At 38.0% G+C, this 20,623-nt stretch overlaps 1 protein-coding gene across 1 annotated transcript; it reads right to left on the bottom strand.

The window, feature by feature from the left end:
• Positions 1-2,564: 2,564 nt before the first annotated feature.
• LOC143857870 (glucan endo-1,3-beta-D-glucosidase-like) lies at positions 2,565-12,674 on the bottom strand. The gene is made up of 5 exons (XM_077368393.1): positions 12,521-12,674; positions 8,670-9,334; positions 4,662-4,985; positions 3,589-3,865; positions 2,565-2,884 (listed from the first exon to the last, which is right to left on the bottom strand). The coding sequence occupies exons 1-5, from the start codon at positions 12,591-12,593 to the stop codon at positions 2,850-2,852; spliced, it is 1,374 nt and encodes a 457-aa protein (XP_077224508.1). The 5' UTR covers positions 12,594-12,674; the 3' UTR covers positions 2,565-2,849.
• Between the last annotated feature and the right edge of the window lie 7,949 nt (positions 12,675-20,623).

Raw genomic sequence — 20,623 nt, 5'->3', positions numbered from 1 at the left:
AAGCATATTAGACTCTTTTGGGAAAGAGTAATCCAGGTGAGGCAGGAGGGGGTGGAGTGATCCAATGTAAACCCTCATCTCTCACAGGTTCACTAATGACTTCACTTGCTACCTCATGACCGTTTTAGGTACGGCCATAGTTCACCGGACCAAACACCCTAGATGGGAATGAAATTGTGCGGTTGAGGAGTGAGAGCAAACACCCCTCCCCGTCTCTCTCTGGTTGCGACTCAAGTCAGGCAGAGCGGGTTTTTCATAACCCTACCCTACCCGAGAAATTATGTCAGGTCGGGTCGAATCTTTATGGGAAACCCGAAATTCATAAACCCAACACTACCCAAGATAGTTTCTCGGGTTGGGTTTTAATGTTTAGTTTACTATAGTGATTAATTTCAAAGATTATAGAAAAAAGCAAATCAAAAATCTCTAAATTTAAGTTGTCTAGTGCATAAATTTAAGAAGGAAACTACTTTTCCACATCACAAATCTGATTATCTTAGTGAAAACAATTATATAAATATACTTGAAAATAATTTGACATGTTTTTTTTTTTTGTTATTTAATAGATATTTAAGAAAATCATAGCACACCTATAAGAGTCGGGTCGGGTTTCGGGTTTCTTTTTATTTATACACGACCTGACCCAAGATTGTGTCAGGTTGATTGTGTCAGGTTTTTCAACCTGAAGCCCGACCCAACCCAAGACCTATGATTTCTAAACTCGACCCATGTTATTTTTAAGTCAGATCGATGTGGTTCAGGTTTTGCACCCCTCTCTCTCTCTTTCTCTCTCACATACACACAGCTTAAGAGACAGTAAGAAATATGTTCTAGGTAAGAAATCCCTCTCTCTCTCTCTCTCTCTCTCATGTTGTGTCCTTATACACAAGGGAAACTTGAAGCTTAATGCATGCACGCAAGTGATGATCGAGACCGTTAGCTAACCCACAACCATGGCATACAATGCTTCTCCCCCAACCCAACACCACTTTCTTTGTCCCAAATGCATGTAGTTCAGAGGCCCCAATCAGCAAAGGGCTTACTTATATATAAATAGTTTTCAATGTCAACAAAACCACGAAAAATCCTAGAAAAGCAAATGAAGCCAGCCTACCCATTTTTCCCCCACCTTTAAACAAACCAGACAACCCCACACCCACTTTTTGAAATCCAAAGGAGAATTATTACAAAAGAGATGAAAAAAAAAGAGAAGCTTTCCCCTCCACACTTCTAAAGAACAAAAGCAACCTTACCCACAAAGTAAAAGCATAAGACTACAAATAAATCACCATACTAAATTGATTCTACTTTCGTTCCGCCAGGGTAGTTACATGGAAGAGAGATAAAACCAAGCATCAAAGAAGCAAGCAATGTGAGAAAAAACATGCAGGAAGGAATATGGGTTATGGGGAAACAAACATAAAGCCCTTTTTAGTACATTATTTTTTGTCTGAAAGCAGCAGTATCTCTGCAAAATTTAGAGTGCACTTGGATGTACAATCAAATTGTAATTTCCACTTTACATACATGACTGGAAGACCCAAATGGCAACATGACTGGAATCTGAAAAAACCCAAATGGCAATCTAGGTATAGTTTAGAGCTCTTTCTTTATTGCAGTTTACAAAGAAACTCCAATCTGAGAAGCTCAGTTTGGAATTTGGAAAAGACCCAAATGGCAACCCAGAGGGCGCGTCGCGTTTGGATTACCGTAATCAGGAATCGGTATAGATATCACATTCCAATCCTATTCCAATTACCCCTGTAAACGGAATGGCATTTCCATTTCTAGTGTTTGGGTAAGCCATATCAGTAAGCTAGAACAAATCGGGCAAGATTTTTACAAAAGAGGGGTTCCTTGCTTTAATCTCTGGAAGATAACACATAGGATTTTTCTTCCTCCTTTCTAGCATTGAAAAATCAAGCTATTTTGAATAGCATCAAAAGCCAAAAAAAAAAAATCTATACAGAGGAGAAGAAGAGAGCTGCAATCATTCTTTTTATTTTCTAAGTTTAAGGCAGCTCAGGGTTAGGGTTTCAGAAGAGAGTCATCTTCTCTTTCTTTACTTCTAAAAAAAACTACAAACTGAGATAAAAAAATTTGATAAAAACCATACATGAAAATCTGTTTGAAATATGCCTCAACCCCTAAAAATCTACTTTACTTAATGGTGATGTAGGGTTCTAGGGAAGGTTCTGGGGTGTAGGTGGGAGAAGGGAGGGAGGGTTGCATGAAAAAGGGCATTTCAATGTACTAGATAGAGAGAGAGAGAGAGAGAGAGGCGCCTAGGAATCAGAATACCACCCATCTCGGTGGGTAACAGATTCCCACAAAATTCCACCGAAAATTCTGCCAGCTCATTTCCTATTTCCATACAGTGTGCAAGCCCAACGTGGGAGTGAGCTAAAATAGAATCAGATACCGTTTCAACCCTAAATCCGCCCGATCAAGGTTGGCGATGGCATGGGGTAGGTTGAAGGTAAGAGATAAATACAGATTAATAATAAACTATCTATAAATACAATGCTTTCCACTTTCTCTGTCCCAAATGCATGTAGTTCATGTAGCCCCAACGAGAAAAAGGCCTACTTAAATATAAATAGTTTTCAACGTTAACAAAACCATGAAAAAACTAGAAAAGCAAATAAAACTATCCTACCCATTTTCATAAACCAGACAACTTAAGACCCCACCCAAAGGAGCATTATTACAATAGAGATGAAAGAAAAGAGATAGAGAAGCTTTTCTCCTCCACACAGCTAAAGAACAAAAGGAGTCTTACCCACCAAAAGTTAAGCATAAGACTACAAATACACCACCATACTTAGCTCCTCCTTTTCACCCATCATTTAACTTCCACCAGGGTAGGTACATGGACCATAACCTATACACGGATGAGAGAAAAAAATTTACGAGCATCAGAGAAGCAAACCATGAAGGAAGGAATACGGATTATAAGAAAACAAACATTAAACCCATTTTTAGTGCCTTAATTTTGTCTGAAAGCAGCAGTATCTCTGCAAAATTTAGGGTGCATTTGGATGTACGATCTAATTGTAATTTGCTCTTTTATCTACATGACTGGAATCTGAAAAAACCCGAATGGCAATCTTAGTTTGGGTCTTTTTTAAAAGGCTCAGTTTGCAATTTGGGTGTGCATCCAAGTGTGAAGTTTGAGTCTATTTTAAAATTGGGTTCTTCTAAAGTTGGGCAAGAACCAAGTTGGCCTGTGTTGGATTTCTCATTTTAATAGTAAGAGTTAATCCCTGGACTTGGAAAAGTAAACAGATCAAGTGCTCTCCATGGAATAACTAGAAGGGCCCCATAAACCAAAAGTTTACAACCTCTTTGTATGCCGCAAAAAAATGATTCTTAACTGTAAATGAGATTAATTTAAATTCAATCTTATATCTAAATGGCAGATTAAGGCCCCTCTTTAGATGCTATTAACTTTATCATTTCTAAAACCAATTATTTGCAAATGATCATATTAAACTCTAAAACCATTTGCAATTTAATCATGAATCTAACAGTTCCTAGATTAATGAAATAACAAGAAAAGTATTGCATTGTCAAGAATCAACTTACTGGGGTTAGATGATGTGAGTGATGCTGTTTGACTGAAATCGCAGTTCCAAGGGTTCTGGCCCGCGGTCTGATAGAGGAGATTCATGGCATAGGCAGCATGTGATTTTAATGTGTTGGGCATGAAGCAAGTGCCACCGGGTTGGATCTGGCTACAGTCAATGCCTTGGCCGCAGGCGTAGTCAAGATTCACCTGCAATTGGGAATCGGAAAGATCGGCCTTTGGCATGCACCAACCCGTTGGCTTTCCTGTTGAAGGTGACGGAGTCGCCGGACTCATCTGAGAAACAACAACAAATTCCATGTCACTGGAGAAAAAAAGTATCCTGCTCAAAACTATCACACATGAAGTTAGACAATGTTACTATGTAGTATGCTAATGAAAAAACTAAAGCTGCTCCAAGATGTAACCCTCCAACTTTAGGATGGATGAAATTTAATTTTGATAGAAGCTCAAAAGCGATTACGGGTCGAGCGGGCATAGTTGGCTTATTTCGAGATTCTAATAGGAGATTGTTGATGACTTTTTTTGGATCAGCAGAAATGTGTGATGCCAATGAGGCGGAAGCAAGAGCTTTACTTTGGGGACTAATTGATACATAATGGTTAGATCAGGGCCCTTAATTATCGAGGAGATTCGACCAACGTGTTGGCATGGGCAACAGACAAAGATATTGGACCCGGAAAAATTAGCATGTATCATACTAGAAATTAGGGACCTAGTTCAGATAATCAAGCCACAATTTCAGCATATGCTAAGATCTACCTATGAAAAAGCTGATAAGTTGGCAAAGACAGAGGGTATAGATCTGTAATTGTAGCATCTTTGGGTGTTGTACATACTGAAAGGGGACACTTGTCCCTAGGTGTACTGTGGTTTTTCTGGTTACTTATTGTAATGTTTTTGGTTTCTCAAATAAATCGTTATCTTTCAAAAAAAACTGTATGAAGCTAATGACTACTTACAGTATCATCTATAATCAGCATTGGGCCATGAAATTTCATTGGCATAAAAAACCCCATAAACATAATCAAAATAGAGGAAATCAAATATTTAGGACTGAAATTTTACTCACATCGCCATTCTTAGAGAGTCCGATATCATATGTCATGGTGAGATCCGGCTTGTAAAGCCCGAATGACCGCTCAGAAGTCGGGCCGGGCTTCAAGTCCTCGTCGTAAAGTGCAAAAAGATATGTATCAACTGATTTCCCAGGCATCAATGGCGTTCCAACCTTGGATCTCAAGTGTGAAACCAAATTACTATTATATGCTTTTGCATTGTCAACACTAACCCCAACCTCATTGCTATCCCCTTTGTACGGCCACCCGGTCTCGGCGACTACAATCTCCACATCTTTGAAGCCCATAGCATTTAAGGCCGATCGGATGGCATCCACCTGCAAGTAAGATGTTGTTGTCATTGGCCTTAGTAGTAAAATGGGCCAATTTTATGCTGAAATGATCTGGCTTGTGCCCATAAGACAGGGTCTAACATCCTAAAAGACAAGGCCTAGCCAATGTTAGAATAGTTTTGTAAAACAATGTTCAAAAACTTGTTTATTGATCTGGAATATACATTTTTAAATGCTCATGATAGAAATATGTGAAACAACCGATTAGTCCAAAAGCCTAAGCTGTTGGAGATGGCGTTATTTAATCTTTTATACTTTAACACTCCTCCTCACGATGGCACCTCCTTTTTTAGGGTTGGCCTACACGCGGCACATGTGGCCGGCCCCTCTTTTTGGGTTGGCCATTACATGTGGATTTTCAATATCAAGAAGGTTTGAACCCAGGACCTTTGCTCTTTGCTCTGATACCATGTGAAACAACCAGTTACTCCAAAAGCTTAAGCTGCTCGAGACTGTGTTATTTAATTTTTTATACTTTAACAGAATAATTCAATCTTCACAAACCAAAAATTCAACTCTGGATATGAGCTAAATTTCTTAGTAATCATCCATTTGCACATCAAGAATTGTTCCATTAGAATCACTGAAAGAAGTTCACTCAATAAGCATAACCCATCCACAGTTAGGACCACTCAATTAGTTCTGTTACTTAGTTTAACGAGTTGCTAGAGCCCATCACTGTTTTGGTGTACTTGATATTTCTAATCATGAGATCTAATGAAAACTAGAGACATTTGGAGAAGAAAATTTTAACACACACGTTGAAAGTTAATGCTCTTTCTATCAGTTTCCTTTGTTCCTTGGAAATATATTGAGTTAATGTCAAGGAAATGAGTGGCTTGTAAGTCTAAAAGACTAAGCCTTGTAAATGATAAGCTTGGGAAATATATTTGTCTAGCAAATGATAAGTGTAAGTCTAGGAAATGACTATGCCTCAGTAATGTTAAGTTCAGGAAATGTTGTTAGACTTGAAATAATGTTTTTCATTCAAGATTTTTATGAGGTGTGTATTAGGAAATGACTGCCAAGGTAATGTTAAGTTTAGGAAATGTTATTAGACTTAGAAATAATGTTTTTCATTTAAGATTGTCATGTGTGTGTGTGTGGCGCGTGCGTGCACGCCTTCATTTGAGGATTAAGTGGAAAAAGAAAAAAATTAAAAATTTTCAGAATTTCAGTTCTCTTTCTCCTTCCTTGAGCTCTGCATTTGCAACTCATCCTACTTTAACAAAGTGGTATCATAGCACTCCAAGGAAGACAAAATTCAGGGGTGTTGAAGGTGCTAAATCATGGCAACAAACAATGGAAACCTCAACATTTCTAAACCTACCATGCCAATCTTTGGAGGAGAAAAATATGGCTTTTAGAGTATTAAGATGAAGACCTTTTTCTCATCTCAAGACACCTGGGACTTGGTGGAAAATGGATATGTTGATCCAGTAGATGATGAACAAATGGAGCAACACAGACATCAAGAAGAAAGATGCCAAAGCTCTTTTCTCCATTCAATAAAGTGTCTCTGAAGTGATTTTTCCAAGAATTATTGGAGCCACAAAAGCCAAAGAAGTATCGGATATTCTCAAGAATGAATTCAGTGGTAATGATAGAGTAAAAACCATCAAGCTTCAATATCTTTGTAGACGGTTAGAAAATCTTCACAATAACGATTCTAAAAGCATTTTTTGTAATGGTAAAAAATTATGAAATCATAGAATGGAAGAAAATGATCCATGTAGACGAACCCAACTGGTGTCAAGATTAGACTTAGTCAATTTGAAGGGTAGATCCTTTCACCTTCTTCATGAAAATTTTCTAAAGGATTCATTAGCCGACCGCAACTAGTTTGGGATAAAGGCTTGGTTGAGTTGAGTTTATGAAGGAATACTTTTCAAAAGTTGTAGAAATAATAAATCAGATGCGATCATATGGGGAGGATATTTCTAAGCAAAAAATTGTTGAAATTTTTGTCATTCGCATACCTGCTAAATATGATTCTGTTGTTGGAATTATAGAAGAAACAAAAGATCTTTATTTGACTGTTAATCAATTGATGGGTTTTGTTGTACAGTCATCAGCAGAAGCAGAATATACAGCAGCATCAAGCATTACAAGTCAAGTGATTTGGTTAAGACAAATACTTGAAGTTTTGGGCCATCAATAAGAAAAAGCAACTGCAATTTTTTGCAACAACAAGTCTGCCATTGCAATTGCCAAAAATCCAGTATTTCATAATCAGATAAAGCACATTTCTATAAAGCATCATTTTATCCATGAAGTTGTGGCAAATAGGGAGATAAATTTGAAGTTTTGCAAATCAAATGAACAAGTTGCAGATATCTTAACAAAAGCTTACCAAAAGGAAATTCTCCCATTCCAGAGAAATGCTTCGAGGTATGGAGAAAGCAAGTTAAGGGGGAGTGTTGGAAGTTAACGTTCTTTCTAGAGGTTTCCTTGTTTTTTACTTACAAATATGTTGAGTTAATGTTTTTTTCCTTGCCAATTCCCCTTAATATTTTGACAGGCCTTGCTTTGTATCTTCAAGGGTTAAAATATCACATTAATCATGCATTCCTGACTTCCAATAACTTCCATCGTCCAAGATTAGAAAAAAACTGAGATCAATGGTCCCAATCATTCCATCTCCCAAGATTATCAAAGACCCAAAATGAGATTTTGAGTTTGGCAAAAGCGACCCGTGCCCGCGGGTCGACCCGACCCACCCGCAAATTTGCGGGCACGGGTCCAAGTTTTAGTGACCCGTGAAAAACTAACCCACGGGTGACCCAACCCGCAAAAACACGGGCCGGGTCGGGTCAACCCGCGGGCACCCGCATTTTTAAGTATTTTTTAATTTTTCTTCAGAATGTTATCAGCACTTTTTTTCCGAGGGAACTCCTCACTTTATAAAAAGTACGGTATGGCCCGCACCATAGGATTATCCAAACCGTCCATTAGATGGGCCATAGCTTAAATAGGTTATGCCCCAAAATTATTTCCATTTGGTTGATTCTAACCCTCCGATCTATAGAGGGTTAGGATCATTCAGATTGGAGGGTTAGGATCATCCTATGAAAATGATTTTTGGAGCATAACCTATTTAGGCTATGGCCCATCTAATGGACGGTTTGGATCATCCTATGGTGTGGGCCATACCTTACTTTTAATAAAGTGAGAGTGCACTTATAAGAAAACAGTATTGTGGATAACATTTCCTTAAGTTTTTTATTTTAAAAGTACGGTATGGCCCGCACCATAGGATTATCCAAACCGTCCATTTGAAGGGCCACAACGCAAATAGCTAGAGCCCAAAACCTCATTTTCATAGGACGATCCTAGCCCTCTGCTATATAAAGGAACTGCACAGTATGGAAATCTATATAGATCATAGGGCTAGATCATCCTATGAAAATGATTTTTTGGGTAATCCCAACCATCCATTTGATGGGCCACAACGTAAATACTAAATAGGCCGTGCCCAAAAACTCATTTCTATAGGATTCTGATCTAAAAAGGAACTGCATATTAAGGAAATCTCTATAGACCATAGGGCTAGGATCATCCTATGGAAATAGTTTTTTTGTGCACAATCTATTTACATTGGGGCCCATCAAGTGGACGGTTGGGATCATCCTAAGACTGCATTTTTTTCATATGGGTTTTGATTCTTACCTGTGCATCGAACATGTTTGTGTAAGTGATCTTAGTTCCCGCATCGAATCTCCCTGCATTCTTCTGAAAAAGACAAAAAGCTAAAGTTTCGGGTCTCGGATCGCCCCGATACGCAAAAAACGGGTACGGATTTATCGCAAAAGGCGAACCGGTATCTTGTAAAAACCCTAACATCTGCTTCATAGAATCCCCAAACTCAGAATCAAAGCTCCCACCCGAGGGTGGCTCAGATTGCTTAAGCACGGCCATGGAATGAACGGTCGAGATCTTAATCTTACCAGCTAAAGAAACAGAAGCGAGGGCATTTTGGAGATTTTGCATCGCCGGAAAAATCTGAGAGATGAGATTGCGGTCGCCGGAGGTAAGGACCTCGTTGCCGACGGTGATGAGAGCGATGTTGCTTGAGGGATAGAAAGGGAGGACGTTGGATGAGATCCATTGATTTGCGACCGTTGGATCGGATGCGAGGGAGGAGATCTCACCGTTGGATGTTCCGATTGTGATTGAGATTCCTGTGTTGGATAGGGCTTTGAGGATGGATGGATCTGCACCGTACAATCTGATTTTTCCGATCGAGGTTGATCGGAGGAGATTGGCAGTTGTTGCCGGAGGTGGGAGGTTATCGGCGACTTGGCCGTAATTTACGCCGATAAAGGACTGAGATTCTGCGCACAAAAGGAAGAACGGGTTGGATCAGTGGCTCGTCCGAGTCTGTGAGTCGACTCGGATGACTCACCGAGTCAGCATCACTCTACCATTATTTTCGAAAAGTATCTAGAAATTGCGAGTTTTTTTCTTCATATGGTGTAAGTCCTTATAGTCCCGTATTTTTCAAAAATTACTGTACGGACCAGACTATAGGATGATCCAAACCGTCTATGTGATGATGGGCTACAAGGTAAATAGCTTTTGCCCAAACAATCATTTCTATAGGATGATCCCGACCCTCCGATATATAGAGGAACTGCATATTATGGAAACCTCTATAGATCGAAGGACTAGGATTATCTTATGGAAATGGTTTTTGGGGACCAACCTATTTACATTTTGTTTCATCTTATGGACGGTTTGGATCATCCCATGATGTGGTCGGTACAGTACTTTTTGAAAAACATGGGACTATAAGGACATACACCATATAAAATCTGGGAAATATGATCTAGAAAGTTCATCAAATTTCTGATATTGTTAGTGGATGGTTGTTGAATTTTGTGTTTGGTTGCTTGAACTGTTGGGAAGAAAAAGAATCTTCTGCATTATTTTGGTTCTTGGGTAGGGTTTCGTGCGGGGTTATTCTGGTTCCTGTGATTATTTTGGGCTCAGCAACCAAACGTGGGTTTCTTGCGGAAAATTCCACAAAAGTCCTAAGAACCAAAAAAAATTCCGGCAACCAAACGGACCATAAATCATGATGCCCATAAATCATGATGCCGCACAGTTTGAAAGAGTTTTTTTGCCCTCAAGTGGATAAAAGATCTGTGTCTTGGTAAAACTTGGGGTATTCTAAGAAAACTTGGAGCAGTCTCACTAAGATTTTGATTGGATTGCAAGAAAAATATTTTTGACGGAAACTGTTTCCCTGAGAAAAGGAATTCTATAGACAATATAAAAAGAAATGATATGATTATGGTTAATTTATATAGATATCCTCCTAAAATGCTACATAAAAAATGAATAAATTTTAGTGGGCTGGTCCCAGTTTCTATGATTTATATGCACTTAAAGGGTCAAAAAAGTCTTTTGGACTGTACTACGCCGTAAGATAATGAACCGGAATTTAACCACCAACGACTCGTAATTTCAAAATTTTGATACAATTTCTAGATATTTTCCCTATGAAATTTCTTGTCGTTTTTCATGATGGAAATTTTGAAAATAAAAACTGCAATATCTATCAAATGATTTTTTTTTTGTCTCCTAATAAGATCAAATTCTTAAACTGAATCAAACGATATCAAATCAGATAGAATTTTTTTTTGGGCTTATAAGAAACAAAAATTCAACAATTTTGCGAATGGACACATTCACTTAGACCTCCCCGTGGCTTCTGACACATTCAACTTAACCCCTAATGTTTAAAAAGTTACAAGTTAAGCCCCTGTGGTTTCAATTTGTATAAGGTAGGCTCCCTCTTTAAGATTGAAGACCCTATACACCCCTCCTCCAAACCCTATACCCGAATCTAAACACTAGCAAAAACACAGTGAGCCCACATTGTTTGGATGATCTAAAGTGTCCATTTGATGGGCCCTGACATGGATAGGGTGTGCCCAAAAAATCAGCTCCATAGGATCATCCTACCTCTTCAATCTGTGGACGAACCGTCAACTGAGGGGCCGACCTTATACAAATTGAAACCAAAGGGGGGGGGGTCTACTTGTAACTTGTTAAACATTAGGGGTTAAGTTGAATGTGTCTAGGGGTGTAAACGAGCCGAGCTTGGCCAGGCTCGGCTCGGCTCGTTAAGCTCACAAGTGAGGCTCGGCTCGATCAGGCTCGCGAGCCTTACCGAGCTCGGGTTATATTATGTTCACACCCCTCATCTTTCCTGGACAGCCCTACTAGTGTAATTTGACTATTTTTTTTACACTATGGGGGGTGGTCTTAGTAACAAATGGGGTTCCAAAAATGAAGTGACATATTTTGCCCCCCCTTTCACTCCATGGACAACCCTTTTAATGTATATATTAATATATAATATATATATTTAAATATATTAAATTCTTAACGAGCCGAGCTCGAGCGAGCTTCCGAGCCCGAGCCAAAATTGACACCCTTAAATGTGTCAGAAACCACAGGGGTCTAAGCGTATTTTTCCCTAAAAAATAAATAAATTAACGACAAAAGAAGAATCCGCCCGTTACACTAGAAAATCAAGAACTGGCCAGGAATTTCTGCTTTGTGAAAATAAACGGTCGATGGAAAATATTTTTTTTACATCAAGAAAAAAAAAGAAACTAAAAATCCAAGATTAAAGAGAAATTTCTGAAGAGAAAGAAAGATTTATGCCCTAGGAGGTCAAGAAAACTGAAATTCAAAGAAAAAAACATGATCTGGAAAGAAAATCATCTGAAAAGGCTGAAATTCAAAGAAAAATATAACATAATCTGGAAGGAAAATCATCTGAAATTCAAAGCATAATAAACAGAATCTGGAAGAAAAATCATCTGAAAAAACTGAAATGCAAAGAAAAATAAACAGAATCTGGAAGGAAAATCACCTGAAAAACTGAAATTCAAAGAAAAATAAACAGAATCTGTAAAGAAAATCATCTGAAAATGCTGAAATTCAAAGAAAAATATAACAAAATCTGGAAGGAAAATCATCTGAAAAAAACTGAAATTCAAAGAATAATAAACAGAATCTGGAAGGAAAATCATCTGAAAAAACTGAAATGCAAAAAAAAAAAAAAAACACAGAATCTGGAAGGAAAATCACCTGAAAAACTGAAATTCAAAGAAAAATAAACAGAATCTGGAAGGAAAATCATCTGAAAAAAACTGAAATTCAAAGAAAAATATAATTGAATGTGGAAGCAAAATCATCTGAAAAAACTGAAATTCAAAGAAAAATAAACAGAATCTGGAAGGAAAATGATCTGAAAAACTGAAATTCAAAGAAAGTTATAACAAAATCTGGAAGGAAAATCACCTGAAAAAAACTGAAATTCAAAAAACAAAAAATCATCTCAATACTCGAATTTCAGTTCTATGTAGTAGTATAATCAGAATGCTTCCAAAAGAATCATATAAAGACAAAAATTTCATTTATTTTAAGTAATCGATAGAGATTTGGGGGAAATCTATTTCCGTGGAAAATAAATTACTTGGAGAATAAGACAAAGAACTTACTTGAGGAGTAGAAGGAATGTGAAAGAATGAAGAGAATGAAGAAGGAAGAGTTCTGAAGGTGTTGTTTTGCCATGGCTAAAGAAAGTTTTGCGTTGTTTAAGAGAATACGAAGGGATGAAGAAATAAATAAGGAAAAAAGGAGGGGGTGGTAATATCATTTTTCTACCGTTGGGGTAAAAGAAAATAAATAAACAATAAAAAGAAGGGGAAGATGAGCTGGTTGTTCTCTGAGTGGGACCCATCTGCTAAATAGTCATTCTCGTCCGTGCAGCGTAGTGGGTTCCATCTTTTAATGATCTGAACCGTCCATTCAGTGGATCTCCTACAATTCAAAATTAATGCTAAATCATTTTTGCAGATGATAAATTCGCTCCCCTTTAGGATAATTCGCCCCTATGTAATCATCACCCTCATGTAATCCTAATTTCCTGTAACATATGTGGTTTTATTGCTTAATGTGAACCGTTGACCGTCAACGTGAAAAAAGTGCATATGTTTGATGAGGGGAAATTATATATTCGGTACTTTTTTTTTACTTGGGACAGCCTCCTCTAGTGTAAAAGAGGAGTCATAAATACACTAGAGGGGGTGGCACAAGGAAGAAAACGGGGAGAATATATCATTTCCCATTTTTAAAATACTTCCATTTAGATGCCGACAGCATTAAAAACCTCATAGTTTAAGTAGCTATTTTGAAGTTAGGGTTATTTTTTTTCAAGGTAAAAAACTTTAAGGGAAAATGTTAATGTGAGATGGGTTTAACATAATTACCTAGGGATTTGGATTTGGATTTCTCACATTTGTAGCCCTTTCTGTGTTGTGATTTGGATCCAGATCAGATCCTTTGATTTCCAAATCAATGACGGATAGTGAAAAAGATCAGATTTCCAAATATGCAGGGGAAATAAGTGATTGAAAAATTCACAGATCTAGCAGTTTCCTTCACCCTCTTTGCTCCTCAACCTCTCCCCTTGAGTAGGAAGCACCCCCTTCCCCCTCTCTCTTCCTCAACATGAGCTGGCAGATCTATTCATTTTGTATTCAAAACTCAATTGCAAATCCAAATCTAAAATATAATATCCAAACGGGCCATAAGGGGCCTTTGGATACATTGATTTTAGAATCTTGGATTTCCTCAAAATTGTTGATGGAAGACGAGTGAAGAAAGAGACCAGCCTTCGTTTTCTAATTTCTCGCCCTTCTTTCCAACAGCAAGAGAGCAGGAGATCATCACAAGGTTCCAGGTTTTAGAAATCTCAAGATGGGGGAGAGATTTCTAAAACCTAGATTTCTTACTTAAAATCCAAGAAACGCTATCAGGACAGCATACAACAGCTTGATCATGAACCCTCTTTTTTTTTTTTTTTTTTTGAAATGGCTTGGTCATGAACCCTCTTTTACACTGTTTTCAAACTGAAACCTGGATTCTAAAATCTACGTATCCAAACAACCCCTAAAAAAGGTGGCTTGGGGAAGAAAAGGGTGCAAACATATAACTTCCCATTACATAACATGAACATCACTCAGTTCCAACATTTCTTACCGTTAGATCACAGAACTCCAATGTGAGCGGGTGCCTTTTTTTTCTCTAAGCAATCCCTTCAAAGCTATAAATCAGATATTTGTGATCATCTGATTAATTGAGAACTCACCATCATGTCATCTCCACATTATATGGCCTACCAAATGAAGGGTTCAGATCACATCAACACATTAAGTCATCCGGATGATTCTGGATCAAGCTTTTTAAGTATTGATAAGAAGTTTGCTAGGGTCCATCGCAAAAGGCATTTCACATAACGTTTGTTGCTTGAAAGAGTAGCCACCTCATGAATAATGATCAAAATCTGTTGAAAAGTGAGCCTATGTGGCTGCTCTCTCATGCAACAGAAGTTAGGTCAAATGCCTTATTATGTGATGGTCCCTAGCAAATCCCAAAAAATAAATATTAAGGTGGCATTTAGCAACCGTTCACGGAAGGTATTAGAGTATAAGGGGCCGATTCGATACGCGGATTTTAGAATCTTGGATTTCCTCAAAATCGTAGTTGGGCGACAAGAGAAGGAGGAGACATTTTGCTTCTCTTTTGAATCTTGCATTTTAAGTAAGAAATCCAGGTTTTAGAAATCTCTCCCCATCCTGAGATTTCTAAAACCTGGAACCATGGGATGATTTCCTGCTCTCTTGCCGATGGAAAGAAGGGCGAGAAATCAGAAAACAAAATAAAGTCTCCTTCTCTTGTCTCCCAATTACGATTTTTGAGGAAATCCAAGATTCTAAACCTGCATATCCAAACGGCCCGTAAAAAATTAAACAGCGCCATCTCCAACAGCTTAAGCTTTAGGAGTAAGATTGTTTCACGTGGTATCAGAGCCAAGGTTGTGGGTTCAAAACTCCTTCATTAAAATTCCACATGTAATGGCCAACCCAAAAAAAGAGGGCTGACATGTGACATGTGTAGGCCAACCCTAAAAAAAGTGGGGCCACATGTGAGGTAGAGTGTTAAAGTAGAAAAGATTAAATAACGTCATCTCCAACGGCTTAAGCTTTTGGAGTACCTGGCTGAATGAAGAGAAACCAGAGGAATTTTTTCCCGTTTCTCAAAGTATAGTGTGAATGGTGGTGAAGAATCAGATTTTCAAAAGCTACACGGAATCATGTTGAAAGATTCTCATTCTCCTGTTTTGCCCCATTCTTACAGAATGAGAAGCCTAGCCGAACATGCTGTAAAAAAGAAAAGAAAGGAAAAGAGAACCACTGCTCAAAAAGTCACTTTTATAATAAGAAAAAATCTAAGGTAGTTAATTTTGGGTCCTAGAGGAGGCATAGATGGACATGATGAGGCCCACATGTTCTTGGGCTTATCCGGAACGGGTATCCTAAATGAAGCTTGATGGATCGAGGGCTAGGATTATCATCTAATCAAGGTTTTCTCAATGACAATTGCACTTTGAATCAACAGATCTGATCACATAAACAAGGTAGAAGCAGGGCCCGCCGGCCAGGTAAATATCTTTAATCAGCGGATCATCCGACTTTATAGGATGACCCAAACCATTCATTTGCTGGGGCACAACGTTCTCAACTCAACTCAACAAAGCCTTTGTCCCAAACTAGTTGGGGTCGGCACAGTTGTTGGGGCACAACATTCTCAACTCAACTCAACAACGCCTTTGTCCCAAACAATTGTTGTGGCACCTAGAAAATCATATCTATAGGATAGATAAGAGGCTTAGCTTCATCCTATGGAGATGTTTTATGGGGTATACAACCTATTTAGCCAAACAAATGAACAGTTTGGATCATCCTATGAAGTCGGCCCCACAGTACTTTTTAAACTAGCATAGCTAAAGGTTGATAATAAAACTTGAAGGGAGTTTGATTAGTGAGCAAGGAAACTTTGAAAAGGAAAGTAACACTCAAAGACTCTAACTTTATTACTTGCTTTATTTTTGGATCTTAGCACAGTTGTTTCAAGACATGTTCCCTTAAAGTCCTAACATCTTCATCTTCAATAGGTGATTTTGAAAAGCCAGCCTATTTTAGCATAAGAAACTAAGAAAAAGCTTTTCTGTGTTGCTTTATTCCATCTTCTTAGAAGACTTGTCATACCAGTTCACATTTATGCCAATCTTTACTTTAGTGAGGATATTTTAAACAAGTGGAATGCTAAACTGAAGGGCGCCATCTTAAAATCTGGCTGCAAGGGTGAACCCATTGGATCCACATCATCATAGCTCCTATTTCATTTCCTTTTATTTTTCAGTGCTATTATAAATGCAACTTGATGATGTGGATTCAATGGGGATGTTGTCAGCTCGATTTTGCATGAGTACCCTTCTGTTTAGCATTCCTCTATAAACAAGTTGATAATTACATCATCTCTCTCACACACACACACACACATATATATATATATATATATATATATATATAGAGAGAGAGAGAGAGAGAGAACGGTTCCTACACATATGTGTAGATAACTTATCTACACACTAGCTTAAAATACAGTGGGGGCCACATTATTTGGGTGATCCAAACCATTCATTTTTAAGGCCCTCACATAGATAGGGTGTCCACAAAAAATCAGATCCATAGGATCATCCTAACCATTCGAACTGTGGAGGCAAAAAATGGACTAATTTGTGCAGGTTTAAAGACATCCATTTTACCTCCACAAATCGTAGGGTTGAGATTATCCTATGGATCTGATTTTTTGTAGACACCCTATCTATGTGAGGGCCTTTAAAATGGATGGCTTGGATCACCCAAACAATTTGGGCCCCCACTGTATTTTAAGCTAGTGTGTAGAGAACTCTCTACACATATGTGTAGGAACAGTTTTCTCATATATATATATATATATATATATATATATATATATAGAGAGAGAGAGAGAGAGAGGTTCCTACACATATGTGTAGATAACTTATCTACACACTAGCTTAAAATACAGTGGGGGCCACATTATTTGGGTGATCCAAACCATTCATTTTTAAGGCCCTCACATAGATAGGGTGTCCACAAAAAGTCAGATCCATAGGATCATCCTAACCATTCGAATTGTGGAGGCAAAAAATGGACTAATTTGTGCAGGTTTAAAGACATCCATTTTACCTCCACAAATCATAGGGTTGGGATGATCCTATGGACCTTATTTTTTGTAGACACCCTATCTATGTGAGGGCCTTTAAAATGGATGGCTTGGATCACCCAAACAATGTGGGCCCCCACTGTATTTTAAGCTAGTGTGTAGAGAACTCTCTACACATGTGTAGGAACCATTTTCTCATATATATATATATATATATATATATATCTATGAGGAAACTGTTGGTGAGCTTAAGCTCACCAAACTTATGGTGAACTAGCTTGCCCAATCACATGGGTCCCACATTTTGGGGAGTGATCCAAACCATTCATTTGCAAGGCCTTATCATAAATAGGGTGTGTACCAAAAATCAGCTCCATAGGATCATCCTAACCCCTCCATTTGTGGAGGACAAAAATGGACAGACACACACCCCCATCTATGTAAGGGACTTTCAAATGAATGGTTTGGATCATCCTAACAAAGTGGGCCCCCATGTGATTGGGCAAGCTAGCTCACCATAAGTTTGGTGAGCTTAAGCTCACCAACAGTTTCCTCTATATATATATATATATATATATATAGAGAGAGAGAGAGAGAGAGAGTGCTAAAATGAAGGGCGCCCTTGCAAAAACTAAGCCACAAGGGCATCCAAGTGGATCCTCCTCACGCAACCGCATTTATAACAATACTAAAAGAAAATTAAAGGTGAATTTCAGCTTTATTTTTAAATTATAATTTATAAAAATTACCAATCTCTTTTCTCTTTCTTTTTTTTCTCCTTTTCAGCCACTAGCTGCATTTCCAGCATGTATCTCTTTTATGAATGCATTTTTTTCTTTAAAAATATTATTTTAACACAACTTTTTATGAATCATTTCCTTTTTCTCTATCACCCCACGCATCATAGCATGGAGAGAAAAAATGGGCCCTTGCAAAAACTCAGCTACGTCACTGACTGCATTTATAACGGCAGTAAAAAAATTCAAAATTAAAGGAATTATATATGTTAGTTTTTAAAGTGAATAAGACGAAAGTCTTTAAAGACAAAGTCAAATGGAAAAGTTGCTTTGCTAGACTTTAAAAATATGGAGGGAAGATTCAAATTAAAGTTTCCCTCTTTGTTTTGAAAGCAAGAATCCTTGGCTTGGATGGAGACTTGAACCCAAGACCTTGGCGTGTGTGTGAAGTAAGCTCTCAACTCAAGTGGCAAAACAAATAGTTCCACATTGCTTTGGAAGAAAATGCTTCTCATCCATATAAGATGGAGAGTTGGAGAAAGGCTTCGGCCTTCAAGAATTTGTTGGATCCTAGACTTTTAGAAGAGCACAAGCTCATGTGTAAAAAACACGTGCGTGCCGTGCCAGTTAGACGTCTGGGTTTGGGTTTAACTTAAAAAAAGATCTTTAATGCCCAAAACGGGTTAATTTGTATCCCTCATTTTTGTTATGGACACCCCATTAATTTACACAACGTTTTTACATACAACTTTCTAGGTTTAAATAGTTTATGTTCTATTTCTTTGTTCGTCTTCTTCCTTCATTCCGTTCCTATTTTAGCACAGTTCTACGGTGATTCTGGGTGGACCAGTCAGTAAGTGCACGTGGACTGCAACCATATTTGGTTGTTTTATCTTGGAAGAGGGCGGATACGATTCTTAAGGAGAGTGATCAAGTGGCACGACTCAGCCTTCTACTTCTCATTTAGATTTCAAATAGGGTTTTCTTCGCAACAGATAAGTACTGCTTTATTTCGGTTCCTGATTTCCAACAAAAAAATAGTTTTGGCTTCAAGTTGCATTTTTGGGTTCAAGTAAGTCATAGATCGGACCCCAACTCTTTTTCCCAACAATATAATGGTAGTGAAGTTTAGAGTTAAAATAGTAGAAGCTATGATGTGTGTGTGTCTGCTCCAGTATCATTTTCGTATAAATTTCAATGAAATATAGTGAGAATCAATAAGGTATTTTGATGAAATGATTGATAGTGTTTGGGAAAAAAGTATAGTTTAAAGTTAGTGAGGGTGAGGCTTAAATGTAGAATTTAGAATTGATTCCCTTTTAGGGACCACTTTCGAATTTTAAAACAGAGAATAAATATGATGTAGATGTTCATCATCATTTAAAGAGGTGGGGCTGTTCTTTAACCCTTTTATGGAGAGCACTGGCGTGCTTTTTTTATGTGGAGAATGAAAGGAGAACGAGTAGTATTAGTGAATAACACACGTTTTGCTAATTAAACAACCAATCTCCAAAAGCTTAAGCTGTTTAGCCGAACAATCTCCGTGCATATGGCGCAAAACGATTCCACATATAGATCCGAACCTGCCCGTAGCGAGCCCCTGAGAGGCAAGTGAAGTAGAGTTGGTGTTATCTAATCATTTATACTTCAATACTCCCCCTCAGTGTGATTTTTAAGTTGGCCTTACACGTGGATTTTTAATATCAAGGAGTGGTTGGCTTTGAACTCAGGAGGAAATTGCTCTGATACCATGTGAAACAATCAATTTCTCCAAAAGCTTAAGCTGTCATTAGAGTTGGCATTATTTAATCATTTATACCTCAATAGGTTGAGGGCATGGGGCAACCATAAAAAAATTTATTCCATGGAATATTCATAGGCCCGATTGTAAAAGAGAGGGGGAAACACTTGAGACAAGTGAGGAAAGCATTGAGAGGGCATGACAAATTCCTATAATCCAGTGCAAAACAATCTACTTCAAATTGGGTTTTTTTCCTTGTTATTTCAAGGGTTTTCCATGCTCCCCTCACTCCCACCCTCTCAAGTCTCTCTCTCTCCCCGCTCATCTCTCACAATTGACCTCACTAATATTCCATTCCATAGATTACTTTTTCATGGTAGCCAAACATGCCCTTAGCAACTGAAGTCTAACGTTGGAAAAAGACTTCTGCCATTTGACAAAGCAAATGTCATTACACTACTAAAACTAGCAGAAGGGATCATGCATGTGGGAATGGATCTTGCCAGTTGCCATACGATGACGAAACAATGTTTGTTAAAAAAGTTTGCCTCTTAATCTAATGTTAAACTGGTTGCTAAGAGACAATATCGATTCGAGTCCAGAATCATTTTCTACAGCTCCGACCTGTTTGTTTTGGATTTTGAGAACTGATTTTGAGTCCAAAACTGATTAATGGACTGAAAAATTAAATGGAATTTCTGAGTCCAGTAATCAATTCTCAACTCAAAATCCAAAGCAAACTGACTCAAAGGAATTTCTGAGTTCAATAATCAACTCCCTTCTCCTGAGTGCTTCTTGGCATTTTCCCCTGATGAGGATTTAAAAAAATCCCAAAAACTGGAGAGAATAACAGCAGCCCAATTTTACTATGAATTGATTTTGGACTAAAAATCGATTCTCAAAATCCAAAGCAAACATGGGACTCAACGTCGATTCTAACTGCTGGATGTGTGCAGTTTTATTAGTTTCCTCAGGGGCATATGCCAAAAGCTTTACAAAGCATGAGAATCTGATGCAGAGAGCAATGCCCC

Source organism: Tasmannia lanceolata, unplaced genomic scaffold (assembly GCF_043159265.1).
Source record: "Tasmannia lanceolata isolate RefF3 unplaced genomic scaffold, GAP_Taslan_0.1 ptg000025l, whole genome shotgun sequence".
Classification (NCBI taxonomy): Eukaryota; Viridiplantae; Streptophyta; class Magnoliopsida; order Canellales; family Winteraceae; genus Tasmannia; species Tasmannia lanceolata.
Note: the sequence above shows the minus strand (reverse complement) of the source record. Positions and strands in the feature narration are given on the sequence as shown.